General features: G+C 44.2%; 2 protein-coding genes across 6 annotated transcripts in view; both read left to right on the top strand.

Annotated features, from left to right (window-relative positions):
• Window positions 1-2,075, top strand: part of sulf2b (sulfatase 2b) — a 126,458-nt gene extending 124,383 nt beyond the window's left edge. For all 5 annotated transcript variants that reach the window (XM_027024121.2, XM_035522486.1, XM_027024119.2 and 2 more), the window contains one exon: window positions 1-2,075. This exon is cut by the window's left edge and continues 411 nt beyond it. In XM_027024121.2, the coding sequence (XP_026879922.2) occupies window positions 1-131 (131 nt within the window). In that variant the 3' untranslated portion in view covers window positions 132-2,075.
• An 817-nt stretch (window positions 2,076-2,892) lies between these two features.
• si:ch211-218g4.2 (rho GTPase-activating protein 39) overlaps window positions 2,893-22,500 on the top strand; it is a 53,487-nt gene continuing 33,879 nt past the window's right edge. The window contains 2 exon segments of the mRNA XM_035522396.1: window positions 2,893-3,038; window positions 21,201-21,638. Of these exon segments, the coding sequence (XP_035378289.1) occupies window positions 3,025-3,038; window positions 21,201-21,638 (452 nt within the window). The 5' untranslated portion in view covers window positions 2,893-3,024.

Raw genomic sequence — 22,500 nt, 5'->3', positions numbered from 1 at the left:
CGCGCCCCTCGTCCTCAGAGGAGGAAGAGGAGGAAGAGGAGGAGGAGGAGTTTACGAAAAGACGGACATGCCGGAGGAGGCCAAGCTCCACCCACTGTGACTGCAGCGACTTTTGCTGGGACTCCGCCTGAGTCTCCTTCCAGCGCTTCAGGCGAGAGAGAGAGTGAGAGCGAGAGAGAGAGAGAGAGCTCAGAAAAGACTCGCAACTTTCCCGCGAACGGGAAAGCAACTCTCTCCTACCTCTCGTTCTGTCGCTCCACCTTTCGCGCCGGCACCTGTCCTCAGAGCCGCAGCATCCAGACTCTCTTTTTCAGTCCGTTCTCAGCTCCTCCTTTGGAATCCCTCCGTCCGGAGCACACCCTGCTGTTGCTGTGTAACCCTCCCCCCCCCCCCCGAGATCTAGGCTTCGAACAGAGCACATTTCTTCATTTCACTTTATTTGAAGGGTTTCCTTTTTCTAATTACAACAGTAAATCAGCTGTGAGAAAATGAAACTGCGTCCAGCAGTTTCGTATCACGTCCGTGTGTATTGTTTTTTTTGCTTTTCGGTTTGTTTGTTTGTTTGAACGTCAGTGGCTGTGTGTGTGTGTGTGTGTGTGTGTGTGTGTGTCGCACAGCGTCATATTTGGCTCATGCGCGCTCTGCCTTACTGAAGCACAACACTTCCAACAATGGCCTGTAGGCTGAGCGGACTGCAGCTCCCATAGCACTTGCGACATTTGCAGAACGGCATCTTCAGCTGGCTTTTAAAGGCCCAGGTAGCTCACACGGCAGCCACTTTTTCTGCTTCTGGCAAGGCAAGGAAGACTGCCTCCACACTGAAGTGAGGCACTGAGTCGGTTTGATAAGAAAGGATTTCTTAAACAAGTGTGTGAAATTCAGTAGTGTACGAGCGTAGGTGTGTATTAAAGCGTGCCATATATTTTAATTACCAACCAAAATCAAGGATACTGGGTTTTGATTTTCTTGAAATACTTTAAATAATTTCTTTAAATACTTTACCCTATTTTGACCCTTTCTATGAAAGAAGGCGTGCAGGTTTGATGTAACCTTGGTGTAGCCGTGCATTTTCCCAAAAGTTCCACTCCATCCAAAAATTCTCATTACAGAAGTTAGAGTTAAATTAATAGCACTGCTAAACATTTCCATTAACAAACCACTCGAATGTAAACCTGCCACTCCATAAACTGGTCACAGCAAGATGCCCGTGTAATGTCAAAGGAATTGCTATCTAATGACGAAATGTGTTTTCTTTTTATGACATAATGAAAAAAGAAATGTTGATGTGATTATTGTGTGTCACATTGTTTTTAACTTTCATCTTAGATATTGTGCTATACATGGTGCTACTAAAGTCTGAGCAAATATATAAAATGGCAGTATGTATTTGAATGTATGTTTGCAGTTAATATACTGTAAATGGTAAAAAGTATATTTTATATGACACAATAGTGGAGGCTAAATCAACCATCAGACAAACTACGAGTCCACCAGTCAGTATTTCAGTATAACTTCAAAGTGTTAGTTATATCTTGCTTTGCCATCCTGTTCACCCCCAACTGTGGAGTATATTAGAACAGTGCTGTCTCAGATGGACCTGGAGGTATATTCCAGATTAGATTGGTCATTTTGGATGCAAATAATATCACATGGATTAGCCTGAAGGGCACAGAGCACATTTGCCCATGGACAGCTACATGTTCGATGGAAGTGTCCTGTCATTTCTACAAATCATGTCCCCTGAAATTCATAAAATTCACATCATCTTTTTTCTTTAGTTTCCCCAGCTCCTTTGACTGGACATATAAAGTTTTGCAGGATTGTGATTGTGTCTGGTGAAACCAAGTGCCAGTGGATTAGCAGTGTTCCATACAAAAGATATGATTTTTGGGGGGGTTGTTTTTTTTTTGAAAGAGGCTACTGTAGTTGAAAGATGAATTTAAACGATAACAGATGGTTTTAACAAAATACCCTGTACAGTTCTATAGATTTATCATACATATATTTTTGTTTTGGTTAACCAGTGGACATTTGATAGCCTCATTAGTTTGTGAATAAAGTGTTGAATGCCCAAATTGCGATTCCAGAAACTGGCCTTTATTTTAATGTCTAGCCATTCAGTGCATAAATTTATAAAGGTGTGGATTTGTTTGCCTCTGGTATGCCGTATGTGTTTAAAAGTCAAAACCACCCAAAAGTATCACCCAGTGTAACTGAAGAAATCTGCAGGAGTTAGCATTGTAAAAAAGTAAGTTCATGACATATGAGCTATCTTAGTATATAGGTGTGAAGACTAGGCTGCGTTTAAAAACTTTTCTACAGTCCTTATAGATATATAACAACAGTATGGATACAGGCAATATAGGGGGGATTTGGGGTGGGCGATTTTTGATGTGGTTTCTTATATTCCTACATTACCAACAGAGTCAACCCACTAAATAACAAGCTACATGGTCATTCTGGTGTAGTAGTCTACAAAGGAATCTTAAATTCAGGGAGAGCAAGGTGCTGGCAGCTCCAAGTTCCAGAGAGCACAAATACGTACTAATATTAGTATTACTAATATTAATAAATATGTCGCTCTGGATAAGAGTATCTAAGGAATGTAGGTGTTTGTTTGGAAAGTGCGGTTAAGCTCCCATTATGTTCCACATTATTCAAACGTGAGGCAATGAACCAACAACTGGGCTGGACAGCGGCGGACAAATTGAAGCAGACGTCGAACATCGCCGCGGCCGTTGCCAGCAGAGGTCGCTGTTGTAGGACGACAACTACTGGCGACCGGACCGCGAAACTCCGGGCCCGGTTCAGAGCGCGCGCCAGATCCGGGGGAGCGCGCGTGGGAGGGAGGCGGGGGAGGGGGGGGGGGGGGGGGGTGACGAGACGGCCGGCCCCGCTCGCGACCGTCTTACCTCAGCTGTGGCGGGACGGAGTTACTTCTGGGAGTTATACCTGCGCCAGCTCCGAGAAAACAGACGTTTGTCAGACTTCTTTTGCTTCGCCTCCGCCGTACGATGTGAGGAGATGGCTGAAGGAAGGTAAGACGTCGCGACTGTTTCACTTAAGTTACTTTTGTGGAAGGTAACACCGCGGTCTTGGGGACGTTCCCACTGTAGTTGGGTTTATGTATGTCACGTGCAGACACCAACTAACGTCTTTTGATTTAGATTGTTGATTTTGACGGGCAGTTATAGCACGCTTGTGTTTAAACATAATTCAGTTTAAAACAGTCGTCATTAGTCTGTTTAATGGCCATCTAAATGATTTGTTGTTTATTAAAGACACAGTCTACGGTGCCTACCGCACCTACGACGTTATTAAGTAGTTTGCTGAAAGATTTCTTACAGTAAACCTTGGTAGTTAATGTTACAGCACTAGTCGCCTGAAAACAAGTATCCTTGTTAGTTAATGTTACAGCACTAGTCGCCTGAATACACCACGGCAAAGAACCAGTATTTGGGGGTCAGTGGGTTACTAATTATGTCATTATTCTTTCATTCTGACACCAACTCCAACCTACCCCTTCGCTATCACTCATCATCTATAACAGCGTTATAAATAGGCCTACATTGCAGTTTCAGAACACACACGCAAGGTCATGTAGGCAAAGTGCCGTGGGGAACCTTTTTTAAACCCTCAGCATACCTGACAAACGTGTATTGGGATGGACCGCTGCAGCAGGTTTATAGAGAGCGTGTCTGATCTTGACCGGCGCTGAGCTTACTCCTCTCGGCCGCTCGACGGGACTGTCGGTCAGGCGTCGTCCGCCAGGTGCTAGCGTTAATGAGGCGGACAGGTTTTACTTATTTATCGTCTTGTAATGCCGCCTCATGTCCATTCCGAGAAGCCCAGGCCAAACAACGCTTGTCTTTTTAACTCTTTAAATATTTACTGTGCCATGTGGCTGAAATTAAGAGTCGTGCGGAAAGTTCGATAATGTGTCTAAAGTGGTATTTGCCCGCGTATTTTTTTTAAAATTCAGTGCATGATCTCTTACCTCCGATGACAAAATCAAAACTATATATATGCAATAAGATCAGGCTAACGACTTAGGATAAATCTGATAAACAATCTTTTATATATATATATATATAGTTTGTTTGTTTTGCATTAAGTAGTGCTGAACTTTATTCCCGTGAAGAGATATTCCATATCAGTCCTACTTCTACTGGAGCGCAAATAAGCTTCTACGCCCCTTCCCCCCGTTACAGTTGGCCATGAAAGCAGATGGATATTTCTCATCGCTGGAAGCTGGAAGCTGCATGTTGTGCAGAAGTCGAATCGCATGTGTTAACCCGATGCCATTACAGTACCGTACTCTTTCTTTGTAGTGGCATGGGAAAAAAACAGCGGAGTCGCTTCCTTGGACTGCGGTTGAGGCTTAATTACCAGTTTCCTCTTCTGGGCCAGATAAAATTACAAATTGGCCAAATTGGTTTGGCAGCGCTGAAAAAACGCGGTGTGCCAAACCTGCCACAGCATAGTGTTGGGGTACTTTGATTTTTGTGTAGTTTCCATTGTTTGTTTATAACCTCTTTGGAATAAGAGAGAACAAAATCAGAAGTTGCTATAAAGGTGAACTTTTGAGTTTGATGAATATAGAGGTCACTGTGTTGGGTTTAGCTCACTGTTAAATTTAGGCCAGTGTCCTCTGGCTAGAAAAAGGCCTGTGTGTGCCTGCAGCCTAAATTTGACTCAGTTGTGACAGTGTAAGTTCAGGGTGTGTGTTCATGCGCATCACAATATGCCACGGGCTTCCCTATTCACGTGCTTCAGCCTTGGCCTGTACTGTCATATGCCAACTACGTCCAGCTATTTTTCCCGCTGAACACAAAACAGCCTCTTCCCGCGTTTCCTGCTGGCCTGACCTGTCTGCTGGTTGTGTCATGTTCTAAAATTTTCTAGATTGTTCCACCGAAGCCAGTGTGGAATGCCTGGCGGGTGGGAAAGGTGTGGCTCTCTTCATCTGTTTGCAGAGCTCCGCCCTCCCTTTACCTGAATAAACTGAGCAAACAGTGGTGCTCTTACAGAGTTTTATTTGTTTGTTTGTTTGTTTGTCCGCTGCTCTTTCAGTTGCCCCAGCTACTGCTTCTCTCTTTGAAGTCTTCACAGTTGAATTATAGGTCAATTGGAAATGGTGAAGTTCAGTTCTAAGAAAGGTAGAAATGTGCAAATGTGTGTGTTTGTGTGTGTGTGTGAGTTTTCATGACAGCATATGTGGGGTTTTTTGGTGAATACACACACAAAGACAAACATGAACAGATGTATATGCTGACTGACAGCATGTGTATGTGTGTGTTTATATAGCAGTACTGCTCAGTATTGATGACTACAGATTATATTGACTGTAGGTTTGAGTTGAAAGGATTTGTTGAGGCTTGGCTTTTGACAGCTCGTGTCTGTGCTCCATCTAATGGGTTGTTCACATGGAAATTGTACATGGGCCATTTGTGTGACCTAATGTATATTTGCAAGTCACTGTTTGGGCCATGGTGTACCCATTTGTCTTCAAGAGCCACAAAAGGGGTGTGTTTTATTGTGAAATAAGGGCCCCCAGCTACAGCCTTGTGTGTGTGTGTGTTTGTGTGTATGTGTGTGCACGCGTATTTGCACGCATCTGGCAGTAATTCAGGCAATGAACGACAGAGAAACCCCACTGGCGATAAGCAAAACTTTTAAGTGACTCATACACAGTCTCCTGTGCATGTGTGTGTGTGCACGTGCGTGCGTGTATATGTGTTAGTGTGTATGCACATGCAAGCGTATCTTTGTGTTCATGTACACCAGCCTCACATTAAACATTGACCAGCAAAGTACGGAGGTCCCGTGTATTCCCACCTAGCGGCACCTGTTAAAGAGTCCACGGTGCTCTAGCAGGGCCCTCCAGCTCAGACCTCCTCACTCCACACGCCGCGGTCTGGAGTGGCAGCAGGGGCATGTCTGTGGCTGTCTGAAAGCACTGTTCTGATAGGACAGAGAGCCAGCCGGCCCTGGGGTGCCTAGCCTCCCCCAGACACACACACACACACAAACCTTGAACGTGGGTGTTAAGCATTGTTCGGCTAAAATGGCAACATTAACAAATCAGTGTATTACCTACGCTCACATTGTCAAGGGTTGTCACGTGCGCACACCTCTCCACAAGGCCAGGGTCATTCTGCCATTCACCCCTGGCATTACTGCTTCATTATTACAGCAGCAAGCAGTAGCTCTCCAGATCTGGACTCTCCTAGGAGATCTCTTAGCCATTGTGCGGTATGGACTGTTCCCAGGATGTCTACCACATGTTCCATCCTTGAGAGGATCAGAGTGTGTGTGTGTGTGGGGGGGGGGGGGGTCTTGGAAGGCCAGGAACAGTCACTGTGTTCCATCTCATTTCCTTGCCCAGTCCATTCTTGTGCAGATCTGTTCCTTTCATTATTTGTCATGTTCTCTTAGTTTTTTGGCCTTTCTTTTTTTGCTGTGAGTCCCAGTCCATTTTATATCCTTTTTAAGTCACTCTCATTCAAAAAAGTTTCATTTAATGACACTGGGGGGTACGTAAGTACATACACAGATTCTCTCCCTCTCACATATACCCTGAGACAACTGCCTGTCTTTGCAGAATGGTATACTTTCCATAGCATGTTTTCCTGGATAGATCCAGTCCACTCAGCTAGCAGCAACATGGGCAGGAGGTGTGTATTTGGTTGTTTGCTAATAACCTTGTCCCCTATACCTAAAATACCAGGTTATGTGCCCGGTGGATGAAATCTTTACATTTTGTAGAAGACAAAGTACTGGGAGAACCCCAGATTATGTATTTTACCCAGTATTGTTTCTAGAAGGTAACTCCATGTTAGCTTTGAAAAATCCACTCTTTACAATCCAATCAGATGCCAATAGATAAAGTTATGGCCCATCCATATTTTTTCCCCGCCTCAACTATCCAGTTTCACTCAGAAATACATTGTGGTTTCCAATTCATGCTGACTTTCAGACCAGCTCATTAACCCCGCACAACACACTGGCCCTCTCAGCCCTTTTCACTTACATGCACATAAAATGATCTTGTATTCTGTCTTACCTTTTCAGGGGTATGTACCAAGCAAAGCCAACTTTGACGTGTGTGCTTGAGCAGTATCAGACTTGTGTGGAGAAATTTAATGGAACCCACCAAGGAGGTGATTGTATAGCCATTATTTACAAGGTCCAGATTTACTGGTACAACAGAGCCTTACTCTGCTAATGCTGTGTTCTCTCATATAGTCAGTAACACCAGCTGGCTGACAATAAGCCTAGTCTATGTCTCCATGGTGACACTCAACAATCTCCATCTTGATCGGCAGTTGTGGAGGTGGAAGGTAGTTGTGGAGGTCCGTACTGGTCTGTACTGAGAGACGCGCAAGCTTCGGTAAATCTCTAGCATGCCATTGTCTGCAGTGGATTTAGTTTGTGATGACTGCCTTCACTTATTGATTTATTCAATAATCTATTTGTGTATGTTGAACTTATTATAGGTTTCATAAGGGCAGCCATTTCCACAAATCATTTGAGTGTCCTCAAGTAACTAGAATTTATGAAGTTGTTAGAGGAAAGGTGAAAATAGGCACAAAGTGATGCACAAAGACCTCAAGGCCGATTCTCAATCGGACTCTCACATTCTGCTGACACACACACACACACACATTCCTGCCCTCTTTCTTGCAACTCTCTCTTTCTCTTATCTGTTTTCCTGACTCTCCAGTGGTCAGGGTTAAACACTGGCCAGTCCTTTGTTCTGTGAGGAGCGTCTGCCACCTCTATTTGAAGAGTCCTCAGAGACATCCGCTGCCTTGCTGAGGAACTGTAAATCTAAGCTATGTGGATGGGGGGACAGATCCGGCCAGCGCACCAAGGGGTCTGCTTTCTGCCTCTTCCTTCCTGCCTATCTCTCACACTAAAAATATGTGTGTGTGTGTGTGTGTGTGTGTGTGTGTGTGTGTGTGTGTGTGAGAGATTGTCTGTGTGACAGTGAAATGCTTCTTCTTTGAACGTCAGAAGAGATAGTGGTAGATCTTACGTGGACATACCCTATACGGTGTTGCAGTCTGGATTAAGGAGATGATCGGTCCATCATACAGTCTTTCTTCAGCTTCAGTGTTAAAGCTCTAAGAGGCATGAGCACAGAAAAATGATCTGCTTTATGTTTTATGTATAACATATACAGTAAAGAAATCAGCCGTGTGTAATTTGAGCCAGATCAGTGGTTCTAGATCCCGGTCCTGTGTACTGGAAACTGTGGTATTTTACACCCATTTTAAACACATGAAGGAATTGTTAGTTGTTTAATGAGTTCGATGAGATGTGTCGCAAGCAGGCAAAATGTGAAGAGATGCAGTGCAGCTGTATTTGAAGTGATGGACTGGGACAGACCTAACCAGAACCTTTGTCCCTCTCTGTCTTGCCCTTTCACCTGGAGCCTCGTGCTCTAAGAAGGCCGATCTTGTTACTGGGATTGTCTAGATGACAATCCCAACTATTGTCTGTGGTTAAGCTCATGGCTAGCATGGATGCTAACTCTGCTATGTTAATGCCTTTAACTGTAATTGAACCCATCTTAGCGCTGGCCAAAAGCTAATTTCGTCCCCTGTAAATTATGTAGAAACTGAAGAAAATAAACCACCATAATGATTAGTGTTTAGTGCGTTTATGGAAAAGAAAAGGAGTCACAACGACCTAGTTAGCTGGGTTATGTGTGTGGTTTGTATTAAATGAGCTGAGGATGTCACCATGCATTGTTCAGTACTTAAAACCATAACAGCAAAAACAGAAGATATTGACCAGCAGGGGTGAGCTATACCAGGCACAATCATTTCAGCATGGTACCAATTGTGTTCAGGGGCAGTGTGTTTTTATCTTCTGCTTACAGCAAGGCATTGATTTTTGCATGAAGCAGCCTAAACCAGGGGTTCTAGATAATAATAATAATAATAATAATACATGAAATATCGATCCACTGACCTGGAGTTCAGCTGTCTTAGATAATCGCGAGGGATAAATAAGGAAGGAAATGCTTAACTGGCTAAAGCTTAAGTTTTTCCTTTCCAGAATAATTACTGTGTTGGTGCTGTTCATGGTTGGTGTAGTTCACTGAGGGCCCAGCTAAAAGAGTATTTACTAATGCTAACCACCAAAGTCAATATACAAGTTGGATGGGTTGGGTGTGTCATCTGGCCATGGCATTCGGCAGGTCCTGTGAAATGCCCGACTTCCATAGCTCCTTTCTCCAGGCCAGATAATAGCAGCTTCCCTTAAATTTGCATGTCAACTTAAGTTCAGAAAAACTTCAAAAAGTGTAGGCGATACGTGAGGGCATGCCTGCTGAGGGCGTCTCAGCTGGTGAGGAGTGAGAGCCCGAAGAACCCTAGCCATGACGGGCACTCTCTATGTGGGCACGCTGCTGACGCGAAGGTATGAGTCATATTAGATGCCTGGAGGCAGGACAATGTCTGTGTAAGAACTTGCTGTTTGTTACCTTTCAGATGCATTGCAATGTGAAAGGACAGAAGTGAGTCCTGTTGAAGAGAATGTGCGAGTGGGCATTCAGACTCACAGTTAATTAAAAGTCAGTTTTCATATGTCACTGTAGCCCACTATATCACCATATGTCTGAAAAGAACTACTGAGCACAACCAACGAAGACCCATATAATGAAAAGTTCTATTATACTCACAGCTGAATCCACACACACACACACACACACACACACACACACACACACACACACACACACACACACACACACACACAGGCAGCACTCTTAATTTACATTAAACAAATACTCATGCCAAAGTGTTGACCTATGTAGCCTGTAGGCAGCATGGTGTAATTGTGTTTGTGTTCCGACATGTGCACTGAAGTCTGGCTCACGGGCCTAAATAAACTCTCAGGTGTGTAACCTGTTAAGTGCCTTTGGAGTGTGCGAAGTACCTAGGGGCCAGGGGCAGGCTGGTTAGAAAGGAAGTGGTTTGTATGTTACAAGAAGTGGCCACCTGCCCACAACACACACACACACACACACACACACACACACACACACACACACACACACACACACACACACACACACACACACACACATATTCTTAACTTTGCAAAAACTACATTTTTTATTCCTGTTGTTCCTTTTCCCTGTTGGCCCTCTCTCATCCAACGCATTCCAGACATCATATGTAAATCCCATCTCTTTGTGTGTGTGTGTGTGTGTGTGTGTGTGTGTCTGTGTGCATGGTCCTCAGAAACACACTCACACGAAACAGAGACTGTACCTTCCCAGGGGTTTTCTGTTGGATCATTCAGCAGAGAATAGCTCACTGCTTTACCTGACTGACGTTGACATGGCAGGCGGCCGCACTGCATGTACTGTCGCTTCCAGCACTCGCACTGTTATACTGCTCCCCAAGCCCGACACTTGCGTTGTTATGCTGCTCCCGGAGCCCAACACTCATGCTGTTATACTGCTCCCTGAGCCCAACACTTGCGCTGTTACACCCCCCCCAGCCCAACACTTACACTGTAATACTGCTCTGCGAGCCCAACTCTCGTGCCGTTATACTGCTTCCCAAGCTTAGCTGAATGCTCTTACACTGCTCTCTGCGCCGAGCACTCTTACAATGCTCCCTGAGCTGAGTTGAGCACTCTTAATCTGCTCCCTGAGCCCAGTGATTTCCCTCTCAATGCTTGCAAAGCTCGCAAAACTTGCAATGCTCTCTCAGTCCCTTAATAAACACACCACCCAGATTCAGGCACTGAATCACATAAAAAAATTGGATTTGAGGAGCAATGTGTCTGTCTGAGGTTCATATAATGCTCTTCTTGCATTTTGTTTGTGTGAGAAGGTCACCTTTTGTCTAGACTCCTGGCTTACACTACCAACCTCTGATGGAATCTGAGTATTTACAGAAATACTCCAGCCATCCTCATATGTGCATTATATTACGCTCTACACTTATAAAGGGTTGCATTCCCTTTTTGGCTGAGCCTGCCTTACCCTCCAGGGCTTTGAAGGTCTTTATTTTCAAGTGCCCTACACTACTGTCGACTCCACTGTTATCTGCTGATGTGCTCCACACTTGCGCAGTGATGAGAAGAACATTGTGTGTGTGTGTGTGTGTGTGTCTGATAATGATGTGTCTGACCTGTTGCGGGTTTTTATTGCCTGTCATTTTTCCATTCTTTCTCTCTCTCTCTAATAGATGTGAGTGAGAGTCATTTTTGGAATTAAACAGATTATCGTATGAGATGGCCAAAATCCTCTAGTCAGATGTGACTAAATGTTTTGGCAGATTTATAGCTAGCTTACCTCTCTCTCTCTCTCTCCCTCTCTTCCTCTCTCTCTCTCTCTCTTCACTCTCTTTCTGGCTTTCTTGTTCAGTCTTTACACAAGCAGCACAGCACTGTTAAGAAAAATGGCCCCATCTGGAGAGAAACCCATGCTCTCCTTGACCTGCTCCAAGTCTTGTTCCAGTCTCCTCTCTTCCTCTCTTCCCATCCAGTGCAGCTGAGTAAAAGATGAACAAAGCCAGACGACCCAAAAGTGTGGACTCAACGCACTTTCTCTCTCTCTCTCTCTCTCTCTCTCTCTCTCTCTCTCTCTCTCTCTCTCTCTCTCTCTCGGTTCTAGGCATTAACACCCCACACACGTGTGTTATTGTGACTCTGTTACATTTTGACAGGCTCTTATAGACTCACACAAAGTTTGGTACTGCTCAGTATATGTTCCCTACTCTTTCTCTGTAGAGATGGTGATATTTAAGATAAATTCAAATGGAGAAATTTCTTCTCTATGTAAAGGTCAGAAGATGCAACCAATGCATTTTGCACTTGCAACCCCCCTCCCCCATGCGCACACACATACACGCACACACAAGAGTTATTTTTCCTCGGTTACTAGAGAGAACATTGATGTGGGACCTACCTTCCAGCAGGACAGACTAAGACTATACAAATATAATATATTTTACAGACATCATTATTCCACTTCCTGCCACACACACATTTTTTCACCAATGAGGAGTAATGTGGTCTGAAGTGATGACTCCGCAGACATATGGTAAGGGCCTTGCACACATGTCCCTAAGGTCAAATTTCTGGTGAAATTAAAGAGAAATTCCAAATCTGCCATGTAAGCTTTTAATTATAATAGTAAAACCGTCTTTACCGCATCTGTGTAATTAAATCTGCTTGCAAACTGGTTGCTTTTCTGCCAACCAGGCAAGTTCCAAATGACACTGTGTTTTTGCGTTTGACAAAAGGGAAAGGTTTGTGCAGCTTTTCCCTCTGACCAGACTCCTTCTCCCTGAAGTGTTCTTCTTCTCTGTAGTACATCTTAATTCGCCTACCTACAATCCAATGTCTAGGAGCAGCGTTCACCTTTCTAGAATCTTGGCTCTTGGTTTTAACCGCCGCGTCCGTGTGCGGACTGTAGCCAAACGTGGCACACGGCCGACATTGGCACACCTGGGGTCTCTCACTGCCCCATGAACTTCAGTTCAGAGGAGTTCAGGGAGCGACAGTTTAGCGCACGGCATAATTAATAGAGTGATAACTTTCCAAAAGAACATGAAGAAATGTGGAGGAAACAGTCGGGCTATGGCAGGACCGCAGTGCAGTGTAGTTTTTGTACTGTTTCATACCCTGGTATGTGCACATTAGCAGGCGGTTGTACATGGTGTTTCTTATCTTTCCCTCATTGGCATGTGGCTGGTTGGTGCAGGGTCAGCAGGTTGACAGTGGCTGTTTCTCTGGTAATTGTGTCATCAACCATGTCTAGGAAACCCACAACTGCTGTGATCTGTTTACCAGACACAGGCAGAAACAGTGGGATCTGAATGGAGGGTCTCAGAGAGAGTATCTTGTCATTTTTGAGTGTGTGTTTTTGTGTGAGTGTATCTGTGTGGGACACAGAGAGAGTCATGTTGGAAAGTTTGATGGGTTTGCTGGCGTGATTCTGAGACACATGTTAAGCTCTTTGTCTACTGTGTAGCTTCTGACTCTATGCTCTGCTGTCAGCAGCGTGTAGTGTATCGGTCACTTAGAGAAGGAGAGAGTATCAGCTTTCTGTACTGAGGGGTTATTAATAGGGAGCACTCTACAGTTAGGGCATGCTCACTTGCACATACAGGTTCAACGAAGGGCACATACTGCTGGGCAGAGATCATTTACACCATTTAGCCAAAGCTTTTATCCAAAGCGACAATTATGACTGAATACAGTCTGAGAAATTGAGGGTTAAGGGTCTTGCTCAGGGGCCCAACAGTGGCAACTTTGTAGTGGTGGGGCTTTAACTGGCAACCTTTTGATTACTAGTGTGTGTGTAAATGTGTTTGGATAGTGTCTGTGTGTGTGTGTGTGTGTGTGTGTGTGTGTGTGTGTGTGTGTGTGTGTGTGTGTGTGTGTGTGTGTGTGTGTGAACAGAGGCCACTATATCCTGTCTTGCCAGGTGACTGTGTCAGCATGGCATAGTACCACACTCAAAATGTTTTGGAGTTTTTTCATTTCTTCCTCTTCACTTCTGGTTTACAAGCTGCATGCTGCTACTTGCAAAATTCTCCACCCATGCCACACACACACACAAAAAGGCTAAATGACTGAAGGTGTGTGAGTGGGTACCTGTTGAAAGATTTGCTGACTTTTTACCTGGTGTGTTTGAGCCAGGCCAGGATGGGTGGGTAGGAGAGGTTCTCACCAGTAGCAATACAATTCAGAAAAGGTCAGCTAGGGATTATAATCATTAAAATGTAAATGACTCACTGACTGACTGACAGGTTTTACTGAACTACTTAGCAGATCAAAATATCAATGGAGAGAATATTGTAGGTGTACATGTAATTCCTTGAGGCTACACCTGTACACACACACATGTACACATATACACACTGCAAAATGTTATGAAGTGATTAGAGTAAAATGAATACACATTGTCTACTTGGGTATTCAGACCACACAATGACTCCTTTATATCCATGTGCAGTATTTCAGATATGAATACTTAAATGAATCTTTTATTTATATATATATATATATATATATATATATATATATAGATTTCCCCCCCCATTTTTATATATATATATATATATATATATATATATATGGAAGCCAGGAAGTAGTAGGGTACACTGTTAATATAGCTTACACGTGAGAGAGTGCTTGTGCTTGTGTGTGTGATATCATCCCATTTGAGCAGAGAGTGATGTTCCTGTTTATTTCAGCACTGATAGAGATCATGATGCCTGCAATAAAAAAAAATTGCCTCTGTGTAGGTGGCTTGCCCAGGACAAAGTGTGCTGATATAGTGGTGCATGTGGTGCTGGGATACATCAGCGGTGGTGCCGTGACCCGTGATCTCTACACATGCCTGAAGGAAGCATAATCTTTCATGATCCACACACTTAAAAATGTTCCATCCTAGTGAGCACATTGGCCTAACTGAAGGCTGTGGAATTGTTTGCAAAGACAACAGATGACTCACCAGTCCTCTGTGCATTTTCATTAGCCATGGCCAGTCTTGTATGCATGCATGCATTTTGTTTGCTGTTGATGCTCTAAAAAATGATGTGGGGTGCTTTGACTTTTATTGATTAAGAGCAGAAAGGCAGAACTGCAGGAAGAAAATGCTGGCACAGTTTAACATGCACACGTACACATGGTGGGAGTGGATCCAGTTTAACATGCACACGTATGCATGGTGGGAGTGGATCCAGTTTAACATGCACACATATGCATGGTGGGAGTGGATCCAGTTTAACATGCACACGTACACATGATGGGAGTGGATCCAGTTTAACATGCACACGTATGCATGGTGGGAGTGGATCCAGTTTAACATGCACACGTACACATGATGGGAGTGGATGCAGCTGATCACACAGACTGTTGAGACTGTTATCATGACTTCAACATTGACCTCTGAACCTAGACTTTGGTTTAGTTGGTTTACTGTTTGTGTGTGTGTGTGTGTGTGTGTGTGTGTGTGTGTGTGTGTGTGTGTGTGTGTGTGTGTGTGTGTGTGTACACGCGCACACACACGCACAGTTGTGTGTGAGAGCAAGATGGGGGTGTTTCTCCTTTTTTATTGTTTTACAGTTCTGTTCAGAGCTACACAGAATGAGTTACTGACTCCGAGGGAAAAAAACAAACAGTAAAGTAAAATATAATTTTCCTGGGGATTCCTTCTTCTGTTTAAACTAGCACAGACATAGGGGAAAGACTATTACCCATAATAATACAAAAATAATTTCCTCCCACATATGACAAGTGCATGTATGATATTCAATTTAATTATTAATAGAGTAGTTACAGGAAGGACTGTTTATCAGGTAGTCAGGTGTGTGTGTGTGTGTGTGCTGCTTTATGGTAGACTAAGAAGTATTGTGTTTCTCATTCTCATCTCCTTATTCAGTATTGAGGCAGATGGTCAAGTGTGGAAGAGTGGGGTTTGTTTCTCTATGTGTGTGTGGGAAGGGGGCCAAGAGTAACTATGCATTGTTCTTCTCAAAAGTGCCTCAAACATGTGTTGGCTGTTGCCATGACCATAGCATATTAGGGAGATATTGGAACATGGGTGTGTTTGTGCCCGTGTAAATGTTTTAAAGTGTTCGCTTGCATGATGGCAAATGTCTTCCCATTTGCATTACCTTTGCATTGCGTGTTTGTGTGTGTGTGTCTCACTGCTGGGTAAGAGCAGACATAGATGCAGATGTGCTGTATGACTCAGGTGTGTTTGACTCTTAGCCTCTCCACGTGACTCAGTCCCTCTCCGCTGCGTTGTGTTGAGTTCTCCGAGCCACCAGACAGCCCATATTTCCCCCCAAAGTCAGCTCCCTGTACATCTATACCAGCCATTCTAAATAGCTTTGTTCAGATATGCTATAAGATAGAATATATCACCAACGTGGATCATATGGTGGACCCCAGGACTGGTTAATAGCCACTGCTATGTCTTTAAACTCCTATATGCTAGCGATTGCATCCCAGTTGCTTTTCTTCCCAGTTGCTGACTGTCTTCCTCCATCTCTGAGATGCCTAGAACGATGCAAGGAGAATCATGAGATTATTGTTAAGCTCATATAGTCTTTATGAAGCCTAACTAAACCCACAGCAAAGGTACAAACCATTCTAAAGACATCAGTGTCAGTCAGAACTATGAATACTGTATGCTATGGTTAAAATAGGCTATAACTATTAGAGAATTCACATTGTACTGATGTTCTTATAAAAGACATAAAGAAAGAGAAACGCTTCGCACAAGCATATTTCTAAATGTAAATGATGTGTTTGACTATGTGCTGCTGTAATTGTAGGCTCCTTTACGGGAGGCTCAGCTCCGCATTTGGCCACTCCAGGTTTGTCTACTGGCCCCTCCCTCCTCCACCCTGGCACCGCCCACCGACCGTTCTCCACACCTGCGGCTCACTGTTGCCCTTCTTAGGACACACACAAATTCCCTGGCTGTTTCTTTTATCTTAGCAGTCGACTGTGGCAGTCTGCATTGTGCTCCTAGTTCACATTGCTTTGCTTGTCAGCTGTCCTGTCTGGCTTTGACCCTTTGTCTATTTTTGTGTTTTTGATCGTGGAGCTGCCTGTTATTATCCCGTCAACCTGCTTGTTAATCCTGCTGCCTGTTTTGTGGATTCCTTGCGGGATAGCCTTAGTAAAGACCCATCCTGCTCTCCGTGCAAGTAGAGAGGATCACTGATATGATGAGTCTGAGTTTTTTTAAGGCAAAAATAATTTATTTATTTACTTTAAATGCATCGCTGTGCCTTGGACGCAGCTCCTGAGAGTTGGAAGAACTCCCTCCGGCGCCTCTCCAGACGTATCTGTAGACTTTCTGACGACGAGCTGAGCTTGGAGAAAGCACCAGCTCTTGGGGTTGGATTTATTTACCGGTTGTGTGTTTGTGTTTCTTTTCCACGTTCAGCCAGGTATGGGTGGTGCCGTCCCTCGTTTTTAATGGCAAGTGAGAGAGGGATGGCTACACTACCCATCCCAAGCCCCGATTTAGTTTTTTGTTTTGTTTTCCTGCTTCCCCAAGTGCATTGCTAGGCTCCATGTGATTTGTATATGAACCACATCCTCCTGCCAGGCCCTGAGAGACCGTACTCTGTGTGTAGTGCAACGAACCTAGTCACAGTACATCAACACCCAGCTACACAAACAGTGGGAAATGCATGTGTTTGCCTCAGACTGACTGAATGTTACACACACACACACACACACCCAAAACTTAAGCATCTCCTCCACCCTTTGTGTGGTAGATGGTAAACATATCGAGTGGAACGTTTCTGAATGTTGTATTCTTTTGACAACAGTCCGCATTTAAGAGTGTTTTGGTATGTGTCACATTTAAGTTTCTTTGCCATTCTGAACACAAAACATTTCAAAGACCACATTCACTGTTTACTAAGATAGCTGCGAATATGAAAGCTTGTGGGACGATGCGTGTCGAGATTGGCTCCACAAGCCTTTCCAGTCTCTTCTTGTTGTTTACAAATGTCTGGAAAATATATGCACACAAACTGCATCATCTGCCTAAAACAGTTTATCATTCCAGAATACTTCACTTTGGTGAACTGATTTACAATCAGTTTCTAACCATTATGAGAGGCATCTCCAAACTGTTCTGAGATCAGTAACTATAGGAAAGCTTTATTCCCGGGCTGTTAGCATGTCTGGACATGTCTGCAAGTCTTTTCAGCAAGTAAACACCAACCTTCTGTTTCCAACATGCAAATTTTAGCCCATGTCCATCCAGAAAGCACTCGTGAAACATACTTTAAACTGAAGATATTCCTAAAATTGTGATTACTGCCTGCCTTCAATTTCATTTGGCTGCAAGAAGGGGGGTGGGGGAGAGAAAGAAAGTGAGAGAAAAAGAAGAGAGATCCTGGGAAAGATTTTCTGCTGTGTTGTATTTCTCTTGAGGTCAGAGAGCTTCTAACTATGAGCATATGCACGTTAAAGTCCCTGAGGTTTAATAGCCGATGTCGGCTCCGGCGCTTCGGCTCACGTCACCTAGCATAAACCCAACTATGATTCACTATTGTACGCTGACTTCATACCCCAAATCATAAATGTCAATCATTTATGTAAAACACTTATACTGAGGCAAGAGACCTGCTTACAGATGAATCCATTATGTGTTCAGATGTTATCACGTGGGCTTTCAGAAAAGGGAACCAAACTGTGAATCACTGATGTACAGTCCTAGCCGAGGTAACGCTGCATGACAAACCTGCACCTTAACGCCGACGCAGTCTTAAATGTGCGAAGCACTAGCTCATGCAGTGCTGTTTGGTGAGAGAAGCTCCTGTAAGAGAGCATTTGATTACTTTATGCATTCATCTTGTTCCCAGCTCACGTTACTGTAGCCATATATGCTGAATGCGAACATGCGTTGGAGTCTTTGGTTAGACCTGATCTTCACAGTAGTGCAGCAACTTAGCATCTCCTCCTGTTTGAGGCTTGGCTTGAATGTTGAGGTCAGTGGTGAACTAGGGACAGTGTTGCCAGTGCCTAAAATGGACCTCCCGGCCTTTGTGCTTAGAGAAAGTCGGTGACAGTGAGTGTGTGTGTGTGTGTGTGTGTGTGTGTGTGTGTGTGTGTGTTGGCGTAGGACGTTTTCAAGTGCTTATACAACCATAATGAAAAGGAGACAGGAGAACACACACTGTTGAAAGTTAAACCTGGATAACATTCAGCATGTCCAGTTGTTACATACTTTTATGCTCAAACATCTTCATTCACCTTGCTGGGGGGAAGGAAAGACACCATCATGAGATCAGTCACTGGTGGCTTCAGTTGGTAGCTTTTCCTTTACATTGCCATCATGTACCAAATGACTTTTTCAGCCATGTGCCCTTAGAGATGCTATAAGCAGATTTGTGTGTGTGTGTGTGTTTGTGTGTTATGGGAGAGAGACAAGACAGAGAGACAGAGTTAGAGGTAAAGGCCAGCTGGAGGTGGCACCTCGCTGCATGTGGATGATTAGAGCTACTCCTCTCTTTCTCTCTTTCTCTCTCAGCTGCTCTTCTGGTGGGCAGTATGAGTGGGGTCGGCATCTGGTGGTCAACTCAGGCCACAGAGGGTGATCTCACCCCAGACTGACCACCAGTTTTCCTCTCACCAGATGGACTCAGCATCCCTTAGAGGGGAAGGGCTGGGTTAACTGTGCAAGAGCTTCTCTCTGCCTCTCTTACACACACACACACACACACACACACACACACACACACACACACACACACACACATACACACACACACACACACACACACACACACCACACTTCTGTGTGAAGAAGAAGAAACAGTCCCTGCTTTAATACACACGCTGTCTGAGGTGACCTACGTTCAGGCACTGGTTGGCATTCTAAGTGACATTCTTAAGTTTGGTATGTGGTTCCTCTGCTTGGGTTTGGCCTTAGCTGCATGGACTGTACCTTTGGGACCCAGTAGAGCAGGAAGCTTGAGAAAAGCATGTGCTTAGAAGCCACGACAGTTCAGTTTCTTCACAGGTAGGGAAAAGTGCTGAATGTTTTATGTGCATGTGTGCATGTGTGAGGGTGAGAATAAGTGACTTTGTCCAGAGGTTGGTAAGCAATGTTATTTCCTCATTTGACAGATTGTCATTTCTGTTGTGTTTATAGTTTTTTTGTTTACAGCAGTGTGTTCTGCTGGAACATTGTGTCACATTGTTGTCATGTCATATCCCAGAATGCACTTGGGATCAACACCATTGTTGGAGACTTACCAGTGTTGGAGATGGGATTTACAGGCGACATGGATAGATTATAGGATTTAAGGTGAAAAGAGAGAGAGAGAGACAGAGAGAGACAGAAGAGATGGAAAGATAGAAGTCTGGATCCTTGATTGACCATGACAGGTGTCTTCCTGCATCCTGTGGTATCCATTTGGCCTTACTGTGTGTCTTTCTAAGTTGGTGAGAGAAAGAGAAGACATGAACAGGTGCTGTGTTTTGGTTTTTAGATACAGATGAACTTTCGATCTCTGACATACTGAGGTCCTCAAATGCATCACATAACCCAAGAGACATCATGTGGTCACTGAGGTGACCCTGAGGCGCTGAAGTTCTCCCTAGAACCAACAGAAACAGACTGCAGTCAGATATGTCAGTGTAAGATATAACATGGTGATCAACCATTATAGGTTTTGTTTTGTGTGTGTGTGTGTGTGTGTGTGTGTGTGTGTGTGTGAGTGAGTGAGAGAGAGAGAGAGAGAGAGACAGAGAGAAAGTGAGAGCTTTCGTCAGTGCCAACTGTTGACCATCTGTGGCAGAGGTGCACGGGTCTCTTAATCTAAATCCGCAGATCCTTTGTTGTTTTTCCTCAGTTAGTGAACCCTTAGAGGTACAGTGCTCAGGTCAGGGGCCAGGCCAGTCTTCTTGAACCTCATACAGGCACTGCTTTCTGGGCCTGGCGCCCAGCCTCTCCCGCCCGCCTGGTCTGGCTTCTGGAACTTACCCAGGCTCACATGAAGGACAGTGACACTAAGAACAGGCTGTGGGGGAAAAAAAAAAGACATAGTCTAAACTTGTTTTAAAAATACTTACCGAAAAAGGTCTCATACATTTCATAGCTTTTGGCAAACGTTTAAGCTGTGTGTGCGTGTGTGTGTGTTGCTGAGAGGTGTAAGTGCAGGAGGCTTCTTAAGGTCACACCTATGTGCACCTGCTGTTCAGGCTCATACTATATGGAGCCCAGCTGAAGTCCAAATGGAAGAGGGGAAACGTGCTGCTACTGACACTCTCCCTGAGGTTTAGAGAGGCCAGGGTGCTTCTTTATTTATGCTACTTTAGCTGCAAGCATTACATGATGCATAAATATACATAAGACCACATCAAAGGAATATAAACCACATAACCACTGCAGCCAACAAAATGTCATCACAGAAACAGTTTGGATATGTTTATATAAAAGACTAAAGTCCCTATGTTTAGATCTTTGAAACGACTATAAAAATTTCACTGCTAAATATACTGTATAGTTTATACATTTTTATATATCTTACAACTGTGTATATGTTTTCTGTTTTGTGAACATTTCTGTTATTTTATGTTGCCTTTTCCCAAAGTCCATTTATGATGTGATTACTTAACTTCCCAGTTGTCGGCATCGTTCCCATTCTCTGACGTTTCCCACGTCTCCTTCTGAGCAGGTCCGACTGGGTGGAGATCGTGGAACCGCGCTCGCAGGAGCGCATGTACGTCAACCTATTGACCGGCGAGTGCGGCTGGGAGCCCCCGTGCGGCGTTCCTGTGCGCCAGTCCGATGGCAACCAGTGGTGGGAGCTGTTCGACAACAACAACAATCGCTTCTACTATTACAACTCCACCAGCCAGCAGACGGTGTGGCACCGCCCCCAGGGCTGCGACATTGTGCCTCTCGCCCAGCTCCAGGCCATCAAGAAGAGCTCCGAGGCCGAACTGAAGGGCCACGGGCGACCTGGGGCAGGGTCGGGAGACGGTAGGCACACCCCCCTGACTGGAATGGTTTCGCCCATCGCAGCCGCCTCCCAGGAGCCAGAGAGCGGGAGGGAGATGCCATTGTCTAATGGGAGAGGGGACAGTCTAGAGAAGAGGAGTCAGGAAATCAGGTGAAAGAAGTGGCCATATCGGGGAAAGTGTGTGTGTGTGCATATGTGTGTGTGTGTGTGTGTGTGTGTGTGTGTATGTGTGTGTGCGTGTGTGTGTGTGTGTGTTTATGAGAGAAAGAAAGAGAAAGCAATTTTAGAGAGCCTTTCTTTTAATATGGTTTATCACATCAGGATTGTTAACAGTTTAAACATTTAGAGGAATATTAAATGATTTTTCCAGTGTCAGTCTGTGACATATCATCCATTACCTCAGATGATACTTTGGAGACATTCCCTAAACTTAGGGGGGAAAAATTGAAAATCCCATTGACTGGCAACACACTTATAATGGAAGCCTGAAGGCATTTCTTAAGACAGGGATCAACAGTTGCCCTTGAACTTCCATTTCAAGTGTGGTTCCAGTCAATGACTTTTTCCATTTTTAAAAAAAAAACTGGCAACTCTGTGTATCTACAGCTGGAATCTTTAATTGCATAGGTTACAGATGACCTGCTTCAGGTGCCTTTGGAGCAGTGGTAGCTCAGTGGTTAAGGTACTTGACTTGTAATTGCTGGTTCAAGTCCTGCCACTGCTGGGCCCCTGAGCAAGGCCCTTAACCGTCAATTGCTCAGGTTTTACTCAGTCATAATTGTAAATTGCTTTTGATAAAGGTGTCAGCTATATTCCATAAATGTAAATGGAGCTGCTTCAGAATACAAGCCTGGTTGCTAAGGAACCCAGAGCTGGCTGTAGTCATGTTTGTTGGGATTAACCCATAGTTCTAAATGCACACATGAGTTGAGCAGATGCACAGAAAATTGCCATGTGCTATATATAACCTACATGTGGTGTCAAATGTCATTGTCATATTTTAAGTAGACAC

Source organism: Electrophorus electricus, chromosome 24 (assembly GCF_013358815.1).
Source record: "Electrophorus electricus isolate fEleEle1 chromosome 24, fEleEle1.pri, whole genome shotgun sequence".
In the NCBI taxonomy this organism is placed as follows: domain Eukaryota; kingdom Metazoa; phylum Chordata; class Actinopteri; order Gymnotiformes; family Gymnotidae; genus Electrophorus; species Electrophorus electricus.
Note: the sequence above shows the minus strand (reverse complement) of the source record. Positions and strands in the feature narration are given on the sequence as shown.